A 21,355-nucleotide genomic window follows, 5' to 3' on the forward strand; every position below is an offset into this window, starting at 1 on the left:
GTGGGCCCTGGTCCAAAAGTGTCCAGCATCTGAGTGTTAAGCTCAGTGGATGTGTGTCATGACACTTTTGATGTTCTGTGGGGATAAGAGGATGCTGAACTTTTTTTTTTTTTTGATGATGATGATGTTGATGATGGTGATGATGAGGAACATATGACAGACAGGTTCATTCTACCTCTGAAGACTGTAATAACATGCAGATAGACCAGAAAGAGGTGCAGAGCAAATGAGCTGAACAGTGATGTGGAGATCAGATAATAATATTCAGAGCAGCAGTGCGGGAAATGCACAACCAAATGAGTCTTTAACTGAATTGTGGTTTAATTTTTTTTCTTAGCACTCTCTTATGTCTAATTAATTCCCTGCATCTAAGTAAAAACTGATTGTGACACTGTTTACAGTGAAGAGTGAAACCTGTGGAAGCCGGTGTTAGTGTTTCCTCTCGACTTTCTATTCAGAAAAAGAGACACCTGCTCTTTTATTACATGAACTAAGATGAAACTGGAGACGGGCGCCATGGTTTATTTAAAACCACATCCTCTGTGATCACATGATGGGGATGGCTGTATCATTTGTCCGTCCACTTCAAGACTAAAGGCCCGGATAGTCGTCCATCCACCACTGTAGATGGAAAATAAGCTGGTAATCTATCTAAGTTTAATATTCATTTACCGGCACATTCTTTGCTCTCCTTTTATATTATATTATATTTCCTTCATCTTCTTGAAGGTGGTGTAAAGATGCTTATACCTTGACTTTTGTGTCCTTCATTTTTTACAGCCAACAAGTCAATAAAATGCAAATACGGATCCAAAGTTATAGAGTTCTTTCTACTATCAACAAACTGAACAACCAGAGGGTGATTCCACAGATCAAAGCTGTCATCCCACTTACACTGATTTTTATTGGAAATGTGTCGAGGTTACCAGAGTGAAACATTTTTCAAACATGTGGCTACCTGGAGATGTGGGGAATGTGTGCTCAAAATCTGTCAGTACAAGAATATTGATGGCTAATTAGTTATGACTCCATGCAGCTTTCTAGACCTCGGTTAAAAAATATGGAAGACAGGTAGAGGTTTCTTTGTAAGTGCTTGTGAGATTTGTTGGCATGTTTTAGGTGTGATGATGGCCTATGGTGACAGTGTCTTTTAAGGACATATGTTCCTAACAAACATGACAAAACACCTAGAAGGGGCCACTGGTCTGTGCCACGACCCAAAGGAGCAGAGATCCCTCCCTATAGGCTCATAGCTGTGTCCCAAAGGCAGCATCCTTCAAAGGATGGTGTCTACAGAGGTGTTGTGAAGTGGGGCCTGTGGAAGACCTTCTGTTTATCAGGATGCAGTGCTTCTGCCGCCTTGCAGCTTATATTAACATTAAAAAGTTCACTCTTTAGAACTCTGTTAGAACTCACTTTGTGTGCAGTGACTCCAGGAATATGTGAAAGATCCACTAGATGCATCCTTCGTTATTGGGAAGGGGGGAAGAAGGACACATTTGCCAGCCGCATGTAAAGGAGCCATTGGAACGGAACAGCCTCATCATGTTGCTGTGAGGCAGCGTCCTTTGAAAGGATGCAGCCCCTGGACAGAGACACAGCTTGTCCCTTGTCTGGAAAAAAATTGCTGCTTAGTGACATGTAAACAATGAATGCAGCCCCAATTTGTACTGGCACAAAGGACCATGTGTGGAAACCAGTTGCAACAGGAGTGTCTCTCATTAGGACAACATAGCTATTTAATGAAGGGACTTGTAGGGACAACTCTCAGGCAAGTGGTGGCCAAAAGGCCTCCGGCTTAGGGCAGCAAGTTTGAGTGGCAGTAGGTTTACTCCAGTCTTCAAAAACCCTATGTTGCATGGTTTAACATATAACATTAAAGAATGGTCTTTTCAATAGTTCTATGAAACAAACATAAATTATAAGTTGTGTGAGCAGAAAGAAAAACTTTCAGATTTGGGGTAACTCATGCCTGTAAGGTCTCATGATTTATTTATATTTGAGTAATATTTTCATGCCCTTTGTCGGAAGGCACTTTTGCAAAACAACGTGTGAGTTTTTTAACCCTCCTGTTGTCCTCGGGTCAAAATGACCCGCTACTGTGTTTAAAAACCCCAAAAAATGACCTTAATGATAATTTTTGTACTTGAAATTTTATGACTTTTCCTAGATTGACCCAAACTTTAAAAAAAGTGAATTGTTGCCTTTGTTCACACTATCATGTATGCTGTACAAAAAAAGGTACAAAGGTGGTCTTCGGGTCAAAATGACCCAACAGTGAAATTCAACTAAAATCACAGTCACAGAGTTATTTACACACAACAGAATGTGAGAATGTTTTAGTTCTGCCTCAGATCAATCAGTAGCAGACGTAAACAATCAGTAGCAGACGTAAATAAGACAAGAGTTCTCGTGGACAGTGCCTTTGATCTGTGGATTTCCAGAAGTTATAAAGGTGCTGCAGATGACATTACCCCCATATCTCTCTGTGCTGAAGCCATGAGTGCACGTTATAACGTCCAAAAGGCTCTGGAGCTGATTTTTTCAGATGTCCAGCAAGACAACTCTGATTCAGAGGAGGAAGTGGTATCAGAAGAAGAAGATGGGGAGGAATACAACCCAGAGCATGATGAATCATCTTCAGAAGAAGAAGAAAATGCTGAAGCTGAAAGAGAGACTTTCCTTTCAAAAAACAGCAAAATAACATGGTTCTCGGAAGCATATGACCAACATGGCAGGGAGGCAGAACAAAATGTCATAAAGATGACCCCAGGACCCACAAGATATGCTGTTTCTCATGCCCATGACATTGTCTCTACATTCTACCTGTTCATCACACCAGCAATAGAAAAAATAATCCTGGAGATGACAAATCTGGAGGGTTTTCGCAAAAATGGAGACAGCTGGAAAAAGATGGATGAGACTGATCTGCGGGCCTACTTAGGGCTGCTCATCTTAGCAGGTGTTTACAGGTCCCGAGGTGAGGCTGCAGCCAGTCTATGGGATGCAGAGAGTGGAAGGCCAATTTTCCGAGCTACAATGCCACTCAAACTCTTTCACACCTATTCAAGACTGCTACGTTTTGATAACCGCGAGTCAAGACCAGCGAGACGTGTGACAGACAAACTTGCAGCCATAAGAGAGGTCTGGGATAAGTGGGTGGAGCGGCTGCCCTACCTCTACAACCCAGGGCCTGATGTAACAGTGGATGAGCAACTGGTTCCATTTAGAGGTAATTTATTTTCATATTTCTAATAAAAGTGATTTTCACTATTGAATTATATGACTGTTTTCTGTGACTCAGATACAAATTATTGATGCTAATCTCTGTCCAAAGGTCGTTGTCCTTTCCGCCAGTATATGCCCAGCAAGCCAGCAAAATATGGGATCAAGTCATGGGTGGCTTGCGATGCCAAATCAAGCTACGCTTGGAAGATGCAAGTCTACACTGGGAAGCTGACCAGTGGAGGTCCAGAGAAGAACCAGGGGATGAGAGTAGTGCTTGATGTGACAGAGGGACTGAGGGGTCACAATGTGACATGTGACAATTTTTTCACCTCTTATGAACTCGGACAGCAGCTCCTGAAGAGGAAGATAACCATGGTTGGCACAGTTCGAAAGAACAAGCCTGAGCTCCCACCTGCACTGCTTGCAACAAAGGAGAGAGAGGTCTTCTCATCCAAGTTTGCCTTCACACCCACCACCACCCTAGTGTCCTACATCCCAAAGAAAAATAAGAATGTAGTACTTCTGAGCACACTACACACAGATGCTGGCATTAGTGATCGTGAGGACAGGAAGCCATCCATCATCCTAGACTACAACTGTAACAAAGGGGGTGTGGACAATCTAGATAAGGTGATTGGAACCTACAGCTGCAGAAGGATGACTGCCCGCTGGCCCCTGGTCATCTTCCACAACATCATTGATGTTTCCTCTTACAATGCCTTTGTGATTTGGAGAGAGATCAACCCAACCTGGATGCCTCGTAAGCAGAACAAGAGGAGGGTGTTCCTGGAGCAGTTAGGAAAGGCACTTGTAACACCACTTATTGAAAGGAGGAAGCATTTCCCCCGCACAGAAGCCTCTGCAGCAGTTGTCAAAGCTATACAGAGTGCAGGAACCCCTGATCAACCTGAGGATCCAGCTGCCACAGCCACTGCCCCAGCCGGGGCAAGTAAAAGAAAGAGATGTCAGTTCTGCCCGCCAAAGAAGGACTGTAAAACACATACTGTGTGCAGTAGGTGTAAGAAATATATCTGCAAGAGCTGTGCATTTGCATACTGCCCTACATGTGCTAATTAGTTGAATTATTGTTGTTTAGTTGGGTTATATTGTTTTTTGGATTGTATATTTTCTTACATTGTTCACTGGCAAAAAAATCAGAAGAATCTAACTCATTGCGATGAATTAAGAGGCATTCGATATTCCTTTTTGAATATTTGTTTTGTTTCTAAAACTATAGAAATGCAGGTGAAAAGGGAAAACTCAAGTATTTACATGTTTTGTGGTTAATGTTTCTTCAAGCAAAATAAAATTTGGTGTTTAAAAATCGAATAAACTGCTTATATTATTGTGGATTTAGTGAAGACGGGTCATTTTGACCGGGAGGACACGGGGTGTATAGAGGATATGAGGACAACAGGAGGGTTAAAGTGACAAATCTGAAATGCAAATAATATCCTTTTTGTTGTTGAAAGAGCAGGCAGGTTATTGACCCGAAATCAAAGCTAATTCTCCCAATCTATTTAACATTTGGTGAAGGGCGGCATAGGGAGGAGGCTGGCCGTCCTTCAGCTCAATGACCATCTTATAAGAATGTGCTGAAGTGTTCTTAAGCAAGACACCAAGACCCTGCAGTCTCAGTGTGTGCTGCACTGATTTTCAATCAGTCACTTCACAGTGTGCATCCCACTGATAAAAACATGGTGGAAGTTTCCTGTATCGGAACAGAAGCAGCATCATGATGTGACAGTAATCATGGTATTTCTTTCCTTATTGTCAGACGTTTGACTATTGAAACCTAAAGCAGGCGCTACAGTTTTGCTTTGGGTGTTATAATAATGATCATGTCAGCCACTTCCTGCTATCATTTTGCCAGTTCACCGCTCTGGGCTCTTGTTTTCTTCACGTTGCACCACCGTCAAGCTTCGAGCCAAGAGGGTGGCATTTGGGTCTGGCGTGCACACTGCAGGTTTGTTTCCCGCCTGCGTATGTTTTGGTATTTTGGTGACTCGCTGTCAGCTCAGCTGTGGCTGAGTAGGAGGAGAGCTGCAGTCCGGGGTGTCAGGAGGGATCAGGCTGCACAGTGGAGCTCTGCTGTCACACTAGTCCTGCTTCTTAGACCAGCTCAGGGTGCAAGGTTAGGACTGCACGTGGAGTTATTTTTAGTCATTTACATGTGAAACAGTGTGAGTGCTGCTTCCTTCTATATGGACCCACTCCAGAGTTCATTTACTTTGAAATTTCCAGGGTCACCATCATATTTTCTTCCTGATGAAGTCACTGAAAGACCTCTCCTTATTACACCCCAGTCATGTGACCCTTTTCCAGAAAAATACAGACCCTTGCCCACTACTCTAACTCAGCCTGTGAGTGAGTGCTGCCTATATGTGCAGGAGAAAAGCTATTATTCACACAATTTTCACTACAATTTCTGTGTCCAGCAGTGTTCCAAGCACCACATGGCAGCATGCAAGTGAAGTATGGTCAGAGGTTATTTCTAAAACTGCGACTAAAATGACTTCAAAAGACACTTTTAAATGAAAAAAACATGTAAATATGGTTGTACACATGATCTGTTATTGTTGTCATTGAGAGTCTTTCCCTGTGTCTGTGTGTGTGGACACAAAGGTAAAGGAGGTTGCTTTACTGAAAACAACTATTGAAGTTAAATTATTAAAAACCCAACAACTAAACCCCAAAGGATGTGAAAGTCAGGCCAGAAATGTGAAATTTTAAAGAGCATCTGACCTGACTGCAACGACGGCCGACAGGCAAACATGCTTTGTCGAAGAAAACCGTTAACCAAGCTACAGAGAGGACACTCACAGAAAATTATAACAGAACGTGTTATGTATGCAGTACTGTAAGTTAAACAATAAAATTCTTAATTATTATTTCATAAAGAGCGGTGTCACTACGTGCCAGGCAGATTTTTAGGCAGCACAATGACGGTGTGATTTATTTGTGGGTAGAAACTGACTCATTGCGGTGTGTGTTTTAGTGTGTGTGTGTGTGTGGGTGTGGGCATGTGTCTGCGTGTCAAATGTGCATTTGTATCATTAACAGTGAAAATTTCACACATGATCAAAGACAGCAGGCAGGGCGGTGCGGCTGGAGGCGATCGCACAGAAACAAAGCCAGTGTTCAAACATAATTAGCTGTAAATCAGAATTCTGCTTCCTCCTACTGCAGGAGACACAAGGAGGACCTGACATGGGCAGTGTGACAGGGCTTTAATGGTTGATAGGTGGTGCCTCCGGCTGGTTAGGTGTGTTTTTTTTTGGTTTGTGAATTTAAATGACTTTTTAAACTCCTCTTTCGAACCATCTGTCCTCTCTGGACAAAATGTGTTGTCCTGGAAAAAATGCTCCCTTGTCCTTAATTATGTAGACTGGCTCTTCATTGTTATGCCATGCACATGGTACGATTGGATTCATTATTTATGACCCCATCAACTCTCATGCTGATACTGATCACTAAAACTTTTGGGTTGTTAAAGGACCTTAGTCATGTGAGGTTCAGTGAACACCACCCAATAGTCCTTAATCAAAACCTGGACTCTCCACAGATGCTGAAAAGAAGCTCTACTAAGTTCAGTTGCTTTTAAAGGTAGGGTAGGAGATTTTGAAAACTCAGTGAGAGTCAGCCAGATTTCTAAAGTAAACACACGCCCCTTTCTCTCGGAGCTCACCCCGAAACCACGCCTCCAATCACATGGACGCGCATCACCTGAAGACGAGCTGCGGTCTGTGACTTCGGCCATCATGCACGTACCTCTCTGGTGCAGGAAGAGAGTGACAACCAGCCAATACTCTGCGCAGGGTCCACCTGGAGGATTGGCTGATGTTTTTAGTGTTTTATAGCTTCCACAGATGATTCATATTCTTTGATTAATGCCAAACAGCCGAACTAATTGGTTGCTATCGGATTGTAAAGAGAAGTTACACTAATTTAACAAAAAGTGCATCAGGATGAAATCTCCTACCCGACCTTTAATGTTGTCCAGTGTGAAGATAACATTTTAAAATGTACAATTGAACACTTACAGTGGACCAGGTAACCCAAGAAACATCTAGTCTTAGTTCTCAGTGTTAAATGACACTTGCTCCAGCTTCCGTTGGTAGTGATGGACACCATGGTCAGCACTACATATCCAGAGGAACCACATGTCACAGTTAGAAGCTTAAACAGTCATTTAGAAAGATCAGGTTCAAGACTTGTGAGGAGCTGGGACACATTTTGACTTTGTTTACTACTTTACTTTACTACTACTGTAGTAGTACTACTGTTTACTACTAAAATACCAATATATAAAAAAAAATCCAATCCAGTGCTCAGATGTCATGTGCTCCTGCTTTGATGGCGGCACAAAGACTCTCAGATATGTTGATTTACCCACTCTTGATTTACTTCAATCAAACATGAAGGCATCATAAAATGTAGCCTCAAAAACTACAATAGAGTTTGATTAAATTCTGTCAGACACAGATGATTACATGCTTAACAAAGGCTGATTTGTTGCATTATATTGCACAGATTTGGTTTTCACCCCTGTGGTTTCTGTATCAGAGGAATGAGAAGTTCACAGCTCGGCTGCGTGGCTTAGCAGCAGGGATGTGTGGTCTCTGTAGGTGGTGTAGCAGCTTTCATTGATTACTGTGGCAAAGTTCAGCTCCCCCATGCTGCGAGTAGATGCATCGTGCTTCTGAAATGTCCTGAGTGCAGCTCCCCAAAATCAGATCGGTAAGCTCCACAAGAGCCGTTTGGCAAAAACACACAGTGAGACTGAGAAGCAGACAAGCCTCCACCGTGTTGTGTTTTCACACATGTAGGCGTCTGTCAAGACCACTGCAGCTCGTGTTTATGTTACTGTGAGGTCTTGGGAGGAAAACATCAGTGTTACTGCTACAGCTGTCAGTCAAACCGGTTTATTCTGTGTACAGTTGTTGCACGTTGCTAGGTAGCTACAAGCTAAGTCAGCTGTGCTTTGAGTTAAATGCTAACAATAGCACATTAGCATGATAACCTGCTCACATGTAGACAGATAGATACTTTATTGATCTCCAGGATATTGTGGGAATACTTTTAGTTTTGTTGTATTTACACCCAAACCCCCACATAACTCCACAATTAAAATGGGCTGTGGCAGCTGCCACAAAAGTGCAGTTCCTCAAATGACCACTTGAGGGTGGTTCGAAAAAAAGTGAGTCAGTCAAATCAACGCTGTCTTCCGTCACAAAGTAAATAAATATGGCCACATCATCGATGTTAGTTAGATGTCACAGCGTTTCCTGGAGACTGCCGGTCAGCACGTGGATCCGGATGCATGTGAAACAGGACAGTGAGTCTTTTAGACTGTGGAGAATAAAAACCAGGGAGGAAGTGTTTGTACAAGGTCCAAAGGTCAGTGATAGCCAATTTAGTTAGAAGGCCTGATAAACAAGAAGATGAAAGAAATGTTTTTAACACCAGTTTGACCCTAAAGTTAGGCGGCCTGTCCCGGCTCAGCAAAAGAAATGATAGATTAATGTGGGTCAGTCATACCAAGGTGAGATTTGGACAAAGTCTACAGACGCCGTTCCACCCTTCTTCTCCTCCACTCTGTTTGTTCAATCTCCCCGCTGTTTGTCTGGCCACCGCTTTCTTTTTCAGCTTCTTTGCTGTCTGTCTACTCGTCTTTCTATTTCTGTCTCTTCTCAGCGACTCTGTCTCTTTGACTGACTTACTTCTTGGAGCTTAGCAGATCCAGAACGGGAACTCCTTCAGCTATATATGCTCTCAGTATTGTACTTTTCCTCAGACGTTAAGAGCTTCAGCAGACATTCATCCCTGAGGCAGGAGACTCCACTCATACAACACACAGCAATCTCCCAAAGTCCCCGAATATAAACAGATCCAGCGGCAGACAGACCAACATGAATTGGTTTTGGTTGCAGCTGTGTATTTCATTTCATATTATCTGTGGATCCTGTAGTGTTACAGAGCTCGGCTGGTCTGTCTGGAAATGTGTTATCAGACAGATGAGTCATCCTCAACGTTTTCTTTTATAGGAATTCAGTCAAATTTACTTCACCACAGTGATTCTGTGTTGGGCCTTCTGAACACTCCAAAATGCAAAGACCTACAGGTCCATTCTGTGCCTGAACTATAGACTTTTTTTCCCTGAAGAGCAGCTTTGAATGTGTGATGACCTGATTCCATCTTACAACAGGACAACAGGCAATCACAAGACATCTGTAGCTGAGAAATGAAGCCAACAAAAACCACAGGCTGAGGTCAATCCCCATAGACCTCCATGTTGAATTGCTGTCCCTACAGCTCGTACACTTTATTGCTTTTAAATTTAGGTCCACATAAAAAGAGAAACACTTTTTTCATTCTAGTCTCAGCTGAGAAAAAAAGACAATTTGCAGTATTTATTTAATGAGAATGTCTAAATATCAGATACAGAAGTGAAAATGGAGGCTGAATTAGTTTGTTTCCACACCATCTGCAACTAAAAGCCTCATGTCTGTGTGACTTTCATCACCCCAGCAGGTCGGAGTAGAGGCCTCTGCTGGTGTTTTCTGGACCAAGAAGAAAAGCAGTTATCTACATTCAGTCAATCATGTTGCCTGGCAACCCAAATTGGTGTTTGACCGTGGCTCTCTGTAGCTCGAATTTTACTATAGCAGCCAGAAGACGCCTGAGCTTCATTTGTGATAGTGAACTGTCCGTTCCCCTGAGTGCAGATCTGACAGACTGGTTGTTTGAGTTGTGTTGTTCTGCTGTGGCTCAGGTTTATGCTGAAGAAAAATTCAATTTAACTCATCGTTATAAAACAGTCAGATATGAGACTGTGTGTGAGTAATACTGACTAATATGGCATCATAAAGGGACTGCCATTCTCTCCCACTGATGCACACACACACACAGACACACACATCTAGTTCTGCATTTGTGAGCCACATTTACGCAAGAGATGTACTGTGCAAAGGCTTAGGGATCTGTTAACTTTGAACAAAGCAAGTAATAAATAGAGGTGTGCCAACATATTGAGGTTAGAAAATGCTCTAGTTTCTTCCAAATGATTCAAATCTTTGTGGCAATATCAGTCAACAAATCCTGCATCGGCCCACTTTCAATTCCTGCCTCTTCTTATGATGAGGAGCTGACTCTAATGCTCTGATTCCAAGTTTAACCAGAAGCCTCAGAAGAACCTACAGCACTTTTTTTCCTCATATCCGAGACTTTAGAATCAGCCAGCTGGACTCACAGCATCATTTTTGCTGTAAACTCTTTGATTGTAACATGACCTGGATGGATGATAGTCCTCAGAGACATACTGTTTTGTGTTTATTCTGCTTTTTACTAAAAACTACAGATTCTATCTTATAATGTGCTAAAGATGCATTGTGATGTAGAAGCTCTGTTCTGTGAACTCTTATTCAATTTAAGGAAAGAAAAACAATTCAAATGTTGGAAGTGCTTTTAATCTCCACATCAAAAACCTCCATCCTGCTGTTCCTGTTTCGCCTCACCTCTTCAGTGAGTCCTTGTCTAACATGCTCAAACTTCATGGGGTCAGGCTCAGGTGGGACCCATTTCCAGATTTGGTGGCTGTCATCAGTATGAGGCGTATAAATGATTGATAATTGGAGGAGAGTAGGATGCACTACCTGAGGAACTGATGTAAGTCATCAGATGAACCTGAGCTCATGCTGTGTGGTTCAATGGCTGTTTCCATGACTTTGTGGATGTGTGTATGTTTGTGGGGGATGCTGCCAAAATCACGCCTTCAAGGAAATTGTCACGAAGACAATTTGCCTCACATGAGTCACAGCACCTCTCTTATTCCACATTAACAGTAACGGCTGTCTGATGCCTCTCACTAATTTGAGAAATTAGCTTTTTTCATTCACTTCTGAATTCAGAAATATGACTCAGTTACATTTGTCTTCACCCACACTCTGAAATGACAGAAGGCTGTGATGGAAGGCTGGACTTTTTTTTCCTTTTAGTGACTGATATTTGGAGAACACAAGGTTTATCTTCCTGCGACACACACAGTGCTACAATTACATGTAATTGACACAAACAGTATAATAACACATTTACAGCTGAGAGGAGAATTCAGGTTAATTAGAGCTCAATTAATTAGATAAGATTAGATCCAGCAGGAGTGTGTGATAAGGATTTAATAGCATGTTAGACGCTGAAACACTGCCTCTGAGATGAGCGATTAAAACCCAGCCACATATCAAAATGTGTCATTTGGTCCACAGTGCACACAAAACAGGTTCTCTCTACAATTATGAGATTTGTTTTTATTGGCCTCTTCTTTTCTTTTAGTGCATGTGAAGGCTAGGATACACTCTCTCCAAAACAGTGCAGCAGGGATGAGGTCCAAACGATGCAAACGTGCTAGTAATTTAGCTGTTTCTGGGTTTTTAAATGCCACAAGATCACAAGAATTGCTGATTTATGCTATGACACTAGTCCTTGTTACTAGTCTGAAACTTAGTGGTTGCTAATAAGTAGCTTAATGAAACTATAAGGGCTCAAAGGGCCACGATGCTATCGGTGGTGAAGTCATGTAGTGACGTTCGCTTACATTTTTGTGTAACGTCAGCTTTGGGCTTCTTGTAGTTTTATTTGTGACAGAGCTTATTTTTTTTTATTGGCTTTCAGTTTAGCAAACCTGCAAGATGCTAAATGTGTCTTTCCATCAGCACTGTATTCTTGACTTTAGCACAAATTCCACAATGCCCCTTTATAAACATAGTGTTAACTGTGTCAAAATGTGTCAAATGACACAAAGACAAAAATGTTACAGGTGCAAAGGTGAAGGTGTCAGCCTCAGACAGTGGCCCCCCACATGTGCAGTATAAGAGCTCTGTAAGGGTCCTAATCAGTGCCAGAAAAAAGCCAGTTTGTCCGAAAAACATTGTTCATCGTTTACTTAAGAGCAAATGATTAGAACTGGTCACAGTGGCTGCCCTAAAATGCAAATTGTGTTTTAAAGAGTCTGCTGGTATCTGGTGTTTGGATTGTTTGGGAAAATACATAATAAAAGAATCCATGGTCCCCCCCAGAGACTCATTTTCTACCTGCACTCTTGGTCTTCTTCTTGATCCTTCGCCCATTGTAGTGCGCAGATGAGAGGCTTTAGAAACTTTAGGAGGCCTATACACCTGTTTTTCAGAATCCTTGTATCTCAAAGAAGGCTTGTGCTCTTAACATAAAGGCTGAAAAGACATAGTGAATGTTTTTTTTTTAGTGTTTTTGCTTCTTATTTTGAAGCAAACCCTGCTTGTTAGGTCTGGTCAAACAAGGACAGTCCACAGTCTGATCACCAGAGAGGAGACCCTCACTCTGACTTCATTTAGCACACTATCCTTCATTTATCTGGGCCGCATGAACTTTAATGCACTGATGAAAAATGCAGCAGTGTTTCAGTGGAAAGGACACAGTCGTGATGTGTTCCCTCTACAATCACACTAACTGAGCATCCCAGACCTTCGTGACTTTTTATCTCACACACGCCTGCGCGGGCCTTTTTTCTATTCTGAACCATCTCTGGTGTATATTTAATGTCAGCTTGGTTAGTGGTCACTTATTGTCCTACCCTGCCTACGCTATTGGTCACACATCATTAACTGTCCCATTAAGGAGACAGGGTCATTACATTACGTCCAGATAGTCATCTCATGAGTCCACATGGGTCTGAAAATGGGCTCGGCTATTCCTGGTCCATTAGAGCATTGTACATAAAACAGCAAGTCCTCGTTTTGATAGCACACATGAGACGTTCAGGAAAAAATAAATAAAACTTGACTACTTTTCTACGTGTATATTAACTTTTATTGAGGCTTGACAGCCGTTTGTTTGACATTTTCTTCAGGATTCAAAAATTCATTCAAACAAATACACTGTAGTATCTCAGCTTGAATGTCGACATCTCTCACACTCACAGCGTGTCAGTGAACATCACGCTGTGACATGTTAACAGGAAGACTGTGTGGAAATATAATGAGGAGATACCGAGAGTGGCAAATATGCTGCTTAAACTCTACCCTGATGGTAAAACACAGTTGAAAAATAACTTGAGAGTAGTAGACTTGTATTGTTTTACAGTGTGAAAACTAAGCTGGTAGCTTAGCCGTTGGTGTCCTTATTTATACTGTAGTTAAACAACAATGTGTGTAACCACAAACAATGTTGTGTAGTTTACGCTGCAGTTCTCCCAGCGTCCTCTGGGGGCTGGCTCCAAAAGTGAGTAAGTCATTTGGGCCGGATCATACAGTATATGTTTTGGACATTGTGTTGCAGGCGTGGAGTTTGACATGTGGTGTAGGCAATCAGGCAATGGAAACACAGGCAACAGGCACAACCATTGTTGCTATGGTTACCAGCAATTTTATAAGCAGCATCTTTAGGATCTGAGAGGATAAACGGACTTTGTTCAGTAAACTTAAAAAGACTCTGTGGAGGATCAGGACAAAGCTCAGTGGCACACTGTCTAAAGTTTAAAGTAGACATTTACTGACATGATTTATTGCTTTAACTTCATTTGTTCTATCTTGTTTCAAAACACAAATCAAACAGAATGGTTCACCAAGAAGCACGATCATCTTCAGGTTTCTGCAGTCTGAGCTCTTGTCAGTCATCTGTCAGTCAGTCTGAGGTGCGGATGCATAATAACTGTCAGCACATTGCTCTCAGATTCATGCTGCATGGGAGGGGAGATGAAAAGCAGCTGATTTGATACTTAAATCTGTCAAAAAAATCAGTCTGGCTTTAAAAATAAACTTTTAATAAAGTTGTCATGTGTTTCATGATAATATATATGTGCTGGTGGAGAGCCACAGTGGTTGAAAACCTGTTGAGGAAGGTTGAAACTGCATAAGGACGAAAAACTCAAGGAGAGTTCAAGAGACAATGAATGTGTTTGAATGACGTGCAGGCGGAGCTCGTGCATGTGTGACTGAATGATTACAGTTGTGCGCTGCTCATGATTATGATTGCTTCTCTTGTGTATTCTGGTTTTAATCTGATGCAGGTGGTGTTTGTGAAGTGAACATTTCTTTGGCTGATTTTTTTTTTGTCTCGCTTTTCATTTTTGAGGCAACATTGACAAACACTGTTCATCTAGGTGCACAGGGAGTATCTGTGGTCCTTTGTCACAGATCGACCGTCACTGTGTGTGTTTATTATTGCAGGTCAGGAGTCGAGAGAGTTGCACACACTTGACATTTACAACAATAATAACAGATGCACAAATAAGCTTTAATAAGCTTCATGCGTAAACAATGAAATGAACACTGTGCCTGCATCAATTGCCAGTGCTACTAAGAATGTCCTGATAATATAACCCGATAAATGTCAGGTCAAATTTCTGTTAATTACAACTTTGGCAAAAAAAAACTTTTGCATCAGTTACAGTGAGTCTCTTTATTTGAACACAAAACCTGTGATTTTTAATCATAGCCATCAGTGGTATGGTATCACCATAATGCGTTTGAGTAATCAATTTCTTAACCCATTTCATGTGGTATTAGTTTGCACCTTTTAGGTCTTTATCATTGTATCGGTGTCATTTGACTGCTTTAGTTTCTCCTGATTTGCACCAACAATCCATTGTGTAGGCACAAGGTGGCAGTTTTCCTTGTCAAATCACATCAATGATCCAAACTATGAGCTTGTCAACATCAACCTGCCATGTTTGTTCTCTATAATGTTTGATGTTTGCTGCATGTTTGTTCCTCTCTCTCTCCTTCATCCTCTCTGTCCTGTCTCCCTCCTCTTCTCCTCCTCTACCCGGCTGACTGGCAGCAGGAAGGTTCTCCTTTATGAGTCGGGTCCTGCTCAAGGTTTCTTCCTGTTAAAGGGAGTTTTTCCTGACACTGTTGCTCTTAAGGGGGTTCAGGCTCTGGGTCTCTGTGAAGCGCTTTGAGACAATTCCTGCTTGTAAAATGCGCTATATTGAATCGAACAAGGGAAAGTGAACCCTGGACTTCTGGTTTGAGTCATCCATCACCCTTCCTGCCCACTCGATGCAGACTCTTTATGGGTACATTGTCCTATCATGGGGTGACGTCAATAACTGCATCTAAAATCAGAGAAAAGGGCATTGTGTTGTTGTGCATAGGGTTAGCATTGGTGCTGAGATTTGGAGACATGTTTACTTGTTCTATCTGTGTCAGAAATAAGAGGGACAATCATGGCTATAAACTGATCTCCTTTGACCAGTATGAACTTTTTCTCTGTGCTTCTTTGTTCTTTGTTTCAACAGTAGTCCCTTTCTGGTTAAACATACATTTTTAATCAGACCTGTACAGTGTCATCGGGCAACAGGCTATGCTGGGATGTTGAGCTTTGTGTGTCTGAGCCTCTGTATCAGCTGAAATCCCACAATCCTTCACTCTGCATTCACAGAGACACACACTGTCGGCTCCATTTATGAAGTTGACAGTCGCAACAATAGCCACGAACAAATTTCACATTTTCTGAGCCTTTATTGTGGAATGATGAGTTCACTGCTGCACCCAAACTTTGCCAGTGCTGGGTTTTTGTATAACTTCACTTTAGTTACATGAAATTAGTCATTTTAGCAGCTCTAGCCATCAGTCACCATCAGGCAAATAAAAAAGGAATAAGGCCAGTGCTTTTCCTGCCACACCAGACCGTCTGTCACTTACAATGTTCATCACACTGCCAGTAATGAAAGCAACGATCGGCTAAAGTTGTTGGAACCGTCGCAAACACTTAAATGCTCTCTGGAGCTCTTTGACAGCCAGCTCATTCAAAGCAGATTGGCTTACATAAACTCCTGGCTGCTTCTCTCCTGCACTGTTTCATGCGTTCAGAGGTGAGGCCAACGTAACAGAACCTAATTGGAAGAAAACTCCAGTCTGACCTGCCAGCTCAGAAACGGAAACCTGCCGTTCACAAGCGAAGCTCAGCTGCCACCGCCGCCGCCGCCTCGTCACGGCAAAGAAAATAATCTTGAGAGGGAAAAACATGGCTCACTTGAAGGGGGCAAATCACAGAGCAGCAGCTGAGACTAAGGAACTAAAGCACCATGTCAGAAGGTGATTGACCAGCACAAAGGTGTGTAATTGCAGATTTGAAATATAAAAGGGTGCAGATGATGCTTCATTTATTGAACTTGGAGTTGGCACTACTTTTTTTTGGTTTAAGGTTTATTTGAAAAGATTACATACAGGTGCCGAGCTGCCACCAGTTTATTTTCATTGCCTGAGTCCATGGATTCTAGATGGCTGCAGATGTGCGAAAACTCTTGGCCTTAAGCTATAAAGTATACTTTAAATATAAAACATCAGTGTTAATTTTGTTGACGAATCATTTTTGTCATAGTTTTCGATAACGATGCCAAAAACGAAGAGGAAATGTATTGACACTTTCCTCAACGAATAAAAACGAGACGAAATTATTGATGGAGACAAGATCCAATCAGAGAAAATTTTGTTTATGGAAAGGAGGGACGAATCAGGAGACGGCTGCAGAGAGCCAATCAGAAGTGATCTCTGCGTCGTAAGGACATTACGCACACATTTCACGTAACCCCGCGATGCTGGAAGAAGGCGTACTCATGAAAGGTCATATGACATATGGACACATTTAATGTCAAGACAAAGGACTATCAGCGGTAAAAACACAATAAACGTGAAGCGACATTTGCAGACGAGTCATCTTAACATCTGTTCAAAGATAAACATGACAAAATCTATAAATGAAGACACCGCTGCTGATGGTTTTACAGCACGTGCACTGTTTCTAAGTTGTCACTGAAGTATTTTGCTGTAGTTATGGAGTATTCATGAAGAAGGTCATGACTGAACAGTGTATTCAGGGAGAGCAGCTCACTGTTCATTGGTTCTTTTGTGAAAAGGTCATAGCAATTAAATAAAGAGATGCTTGTTCAAATAACAAAAGCTAAAGCTGTGCCTGTTTTTACTGCACAATCGAACCTTAATTATTTAATAATGACAAATATATCATAGAATTTTAGTCGACTAAAATTCTTTGATATTTAGTCGAGTAAAACTAAAAGTTAAAAAATGTTGGTGACTAAAATGTGACTAAAATTAAATGACATTTTAGTCACAAGACTAAAATTTCTGCCAAAATGAACACTGTAAAACATTCAACTTAAAAAACGTATCCACACGGGGTATAACATTCTGCTCGTTCTATAAAAAATAAGAACTGTCACCCAGGTCGCTTACACCCATGCACTGATTTGTTTCCTTTGTCAGATTTTTCCAGCTGAGTGAACCACCTGCTTTCATAACGTCAATTTACTCCAGAGCTTTCAAGCTTAATCATCTTTGTTTTTTTTTTCCATCTCATGGTCCCAGCCAGCAGGAGAATCTGCCATGACCCTGTCCCCTGTTCCGACACATCTCCCCCTGTTTGTGTCACTGATAAGCAGCATTTGATACCAGATAGAGCAGCACCCATCGCCTCTGGAGGCTAGTCCACATAATAGTGCACTTGTGTTTGCCTGCTGAGACAGAACGCCAGTGTCCAGACAGCTATTGTTTGCAATTAGGGATTCCCACTGAGGAATTTAGAACCAGCCAAAATGTGTGTTTTATTTTTTTTCTATTAAATGGGAAACATTCTAAAATTTGGAAGCCTCCCCTGCTGTTTACCCAAACATGGAATCTGATGTAAATATGTGCACATGGCTCGGTAAGCAGGAACAGAGAACACTGCTTTGGATGGGGAGTGGAGGGGTCAAAGGGTCATCTGAATGTGGTCCACTACAAAAATGTGGTTTACTAAGATAAAATCAGTGCAGACACGCTATGATGTAATCGAAAATATAAAGTCTTAAAAACAGCTCCTTAACCCCTTCCACCCCAAGCCTATTTTTTAAGGCATTAGCTTGAAAATGGCATCCCCAAAATGAATAGAGTATATCTCAGCAACCACAAGGTGTATCTGAATACTCTTCACCTGGGAGATTTGCTCAGATGTGTACGTATTAGTTTGTATGCCTCTGGCTCTTCGTAAATTAAGATGGCACCCAACCCACCCTTCTGTTGAAAATTCACACTTTTACAATATTGTTGAATAAAGTTGAAGGTACCAGCCTGTCTGGATGCAGGTGAAGGAACAGATTTATAGAAACCTGATCAAATCATTGGATTTGAACATTGTTTTTAGTTAAGCTATTTGACACATGACAAAACAAACAAAAAACATTACCGTATTTTCCTGACTATACGTCACATCGGACTATTAGTCGCACCAGCGGGCCAGCGTAAATCACTGCGTTTTTAGCATAACATTGCTTCTTGAATTGAATTGAGACACACGCATTTCAACAAGTCCTCACAGGGAGAAACGATTAGCTTCACCGCACAGAAACTCCTATAAACATCCTGTAAATGAGTAAAAGGCTCATATAGCTGTCTGGAATTAGTGACCTGTCGGCCTATCGGCTCAGCTGCATGAATGTCCACGTCACCTATGCTCGGAATGCAAAGTGTGGACAAGCTGGAGGTGGAGGAGAACCCGTCAGGAGAGGGACAGAACAGCTGCCATGATATCTGTGATGGGACGTCAGGACACAAGGCTAACACACTGTATATTTTTTCATATATAAGTTGCACCTGAGTTGCGTATGAGGTCGCATATCCAGCCAAAGGATGAAAAAAAATGTGACTTATAGTCCGGAAAATACGGTACACCTTTTTTAAATTCATGTTCTTTCATATAACCATGGTCTTTCCAATGGTCAATCAATCAGAAATAATTACTTTGCATAAACAATATTCTGTAAAAAAACACTACCGTTTCCCTTTTTTCAAAGCATGTGGAAGCCATGATTGACTCACTTGTGGCAGTAAATTTAACCTGACCACGATTACCACAGAGCACCAGTCGCCTGATGTGAAAAGGTTTGATGTGAAGAAAGCAGTGATTCATCTCTCTCTGCAGCTTCCTCACCTAAAAATTCACTCTAACCACACGTAGCAGCCTCGATTATACCTCTCTGATAAGAGAGCTCAATAGCTGTCCTGTGAGGACCTCTCACCCACAAACAGCCTGCTTCCTAATGCTGCTGTGTCGTCAAAGAAACAGAAACTTCTAAGACTGTAAATGATGTATCAGCTCTGGATGTTGCTGAGTCCTCACTCTGCATGATTTAATTATATACAATTTTTTCCTCTTCTGATATTTAGTATTGTCCTGTAGCAGTTCGTGTTTTGAAAGGCAAAAAGACACAATAAGAAATAGAAATGTGAGCAGTATTGGTTTTATACTCTGTAGACTGGAGCCAGGGGCAAATAATTACACATTCTGATTGCATCAGCTGCAGTCGAGTGCTGATGTGGGAAGCAGCCAGGACAAGGTGGCACTAGGTACCACACAGCTCTCTTCTGACAACTTGCGTTCAATCAGCTCACCTTAGCTGACTCAACAGTTCCTGCTGAATCACCTGGGCATTGTGACAGACCTGATTTCTGGTGTTGCCTCACCTCATACAGCGAATGCGAGGTTCTTCCAGGACATCGGTGCAGACCACTGAGCCTCCCGGCTGCCAGTCAGCGGCATTAAAACGAAAAAGCTCCCCACTCTTTAGATCCAATCAGTGGCTCCTAAGTAGCTCATTCAGTGCAGCCACCCGATATGTGCTTCACTCTGGAGGCTAAAGCCACACACCTGGATGAAAAGATCAGATTTCTTTTTTTAAAGATCTGGCTTAAGCCTAGAAGTAAAGCTAAGAATGTTCTAAATAAAAGAAAGCTGCTGCCTGCTGACAGATTGGGACGTTGAGTCCTTTCGTCTGGTGAAGGCACTTCTCCAGCCGGCCCTCATCTGTCTCTGAGCGCCTAATTGAGGCTGCTGCACGCTGATTGCCCACCACAAGTTCAGCTTAGCTGCAGGTCAAGGTTCACGTGTATCTGATGTCAACAGAATTACCACTTTTTACGTTTCACTCAGCCTTTTCTCCTGCCTGTGTGTGGGTGTCTGCAGTGTCTCTGTGTAATGACATTATGCAGAAAGAATTCTTTTTATGCGGCTGGAAAATCAATTTTCAGCACACGAGGCAGAACACAAAGACGCTAATAGGAAAAAAAGGAGGAGAGAAAGGACTAGTTGTGATAAATGCCTCTATCATCTCACCTGTGAGTGTAATTTGGCAGTCGGCTGTGTGTTTTCCTGCAGGTTCCCTCAGCTCTGCAGCTCTGCCCCCTGTTGTTAGAAACACACATTAAATATATCATTCTATTTTTTAAGGACTTTTTAGAGACCTCGTGCTGAACACAAACCGTATTTTCCGGACTATAAGTCGCACTTTTTTCATCCTTTGGCTGGGTATGCGACTTGTACTCAGGTGCGACTTATCTATGAAAAAATATATGATTAGTTAGCCTTGTGTCCTGACGTCCCATTACAAATATAGCAGCTGTTTTGTCCCTCTCCTGATGGTTCTCTTCCACCTCCAGCTTGTCCACACGTTGCATAGGTGCAGCCTAGGTGACGCGGAAGTCCGGAAAATACGGTGGCTCCTCTTGAGTGTGCCAAGAGCTACCAAAATTTTGTGATATAATTCTTAATTCTTGGCGGTTGCCCAGACAATGTCTTGTGCTTATAGGAACTGGAAAGCTGTAAAGACAATGAGGTTAAACTGTTCTTAGTGTGATTAAAATGTCTTTTAGACATCGATACTATACATCAATTTATGTTCCTTCGACACAGGACTTGTAACCCAGCTATGATTCATAAGAATCTAGCATCAGTAGGGGTGAATAAGGTTACAATCAGGGGAAATTAAAAAGATTATTCATCCGTTTTCACCTTTTTGGCTGTCTTTTCTGTCCCCAAACAGAAAACCACTGAGTTCGTCACACAGCTTATTTTAACCCTTTCTATAACAGTCCCCTTGGTTACACTTGGATCATTGGATTGCTTGTCCTGGACTTCTGCAATAGGGGTGCAGCTTATAACACATCCTGTAAATCCCTAAACAGTTTAACAAAGCTGAGCCTAAACTCACCCAGTTATTCCACATACAAGCAAAAACAGACAATAATATGAGCTGTAGTTTAATTATTTCTTTAGGACCGGCAGCATCAGAATCTGAAGCCCACAGGTCAACTAATGGTCT

The 21,355-nt window shown here is 41.9% G+C and overlaps 2 protein-coding genes across 3 annotated transcripts in view; both read left to right on the forward strand.

Moving 5' to 3' along the window:
- htr4 (5-hydroxytryptamine receptor 4) overlaps positions 1-21,355 on the forward strand; it is a 122,058-nt gene that overhangs the window by 42,527 nt on the left and 58,176 nt on the right. The gene's annotated exons all lie outside the window — the stretch shown is intronic.
- LOC114442684 (piggyBac transposable element-derived protein 4-like) lies at positions 2,102-4,642 on the forward strand. The gene is made up of 2 exons (XM_028416453.1): positions 2,102-3,232; positions 3,338-4,642. Exons 1-2 carry the CDS (start codon positions 2,500-2,502, stop codon positions 4,303-4,305), a joined length of 1,701 nt encoding a protein of 566 aa, XP_028272254.1. The 5' UTR covers positions 2,102-2,499; the 3' UTR covers positions 4,306-4,642.

This window comes from Parambassis ranga, chromosome 10, assembly GCF_900634625.1.
Source record: "Parambassis ranga chromosome 10, fParRan2.1, whole genome shotgun sequence".
NCBI lineage: Eukaryota > Metazoa > Chordata > Actinopteri > Ambassidae > Parambassis > Parambassis ranga.

What these genes read in the sequence shown, in the direction of transcription:
- LOC114442684 (XM_028416453.1), top strand. Translation starts at nt 2,500, where the DNA reads ATGAGTGCACGTTATAACGTCCAAAAGGCTCTGGAGCTGATTTTTTCA. An exon ending in GCAACTGGTTCCATTTAGAG is followed by an intron (nt 3,233 to 3,337) that starts GTAATTTATTTT and finishes CTCTGTCCAAAG; the next exon opens with GTCGTTGTCCTTTCCGCCAG.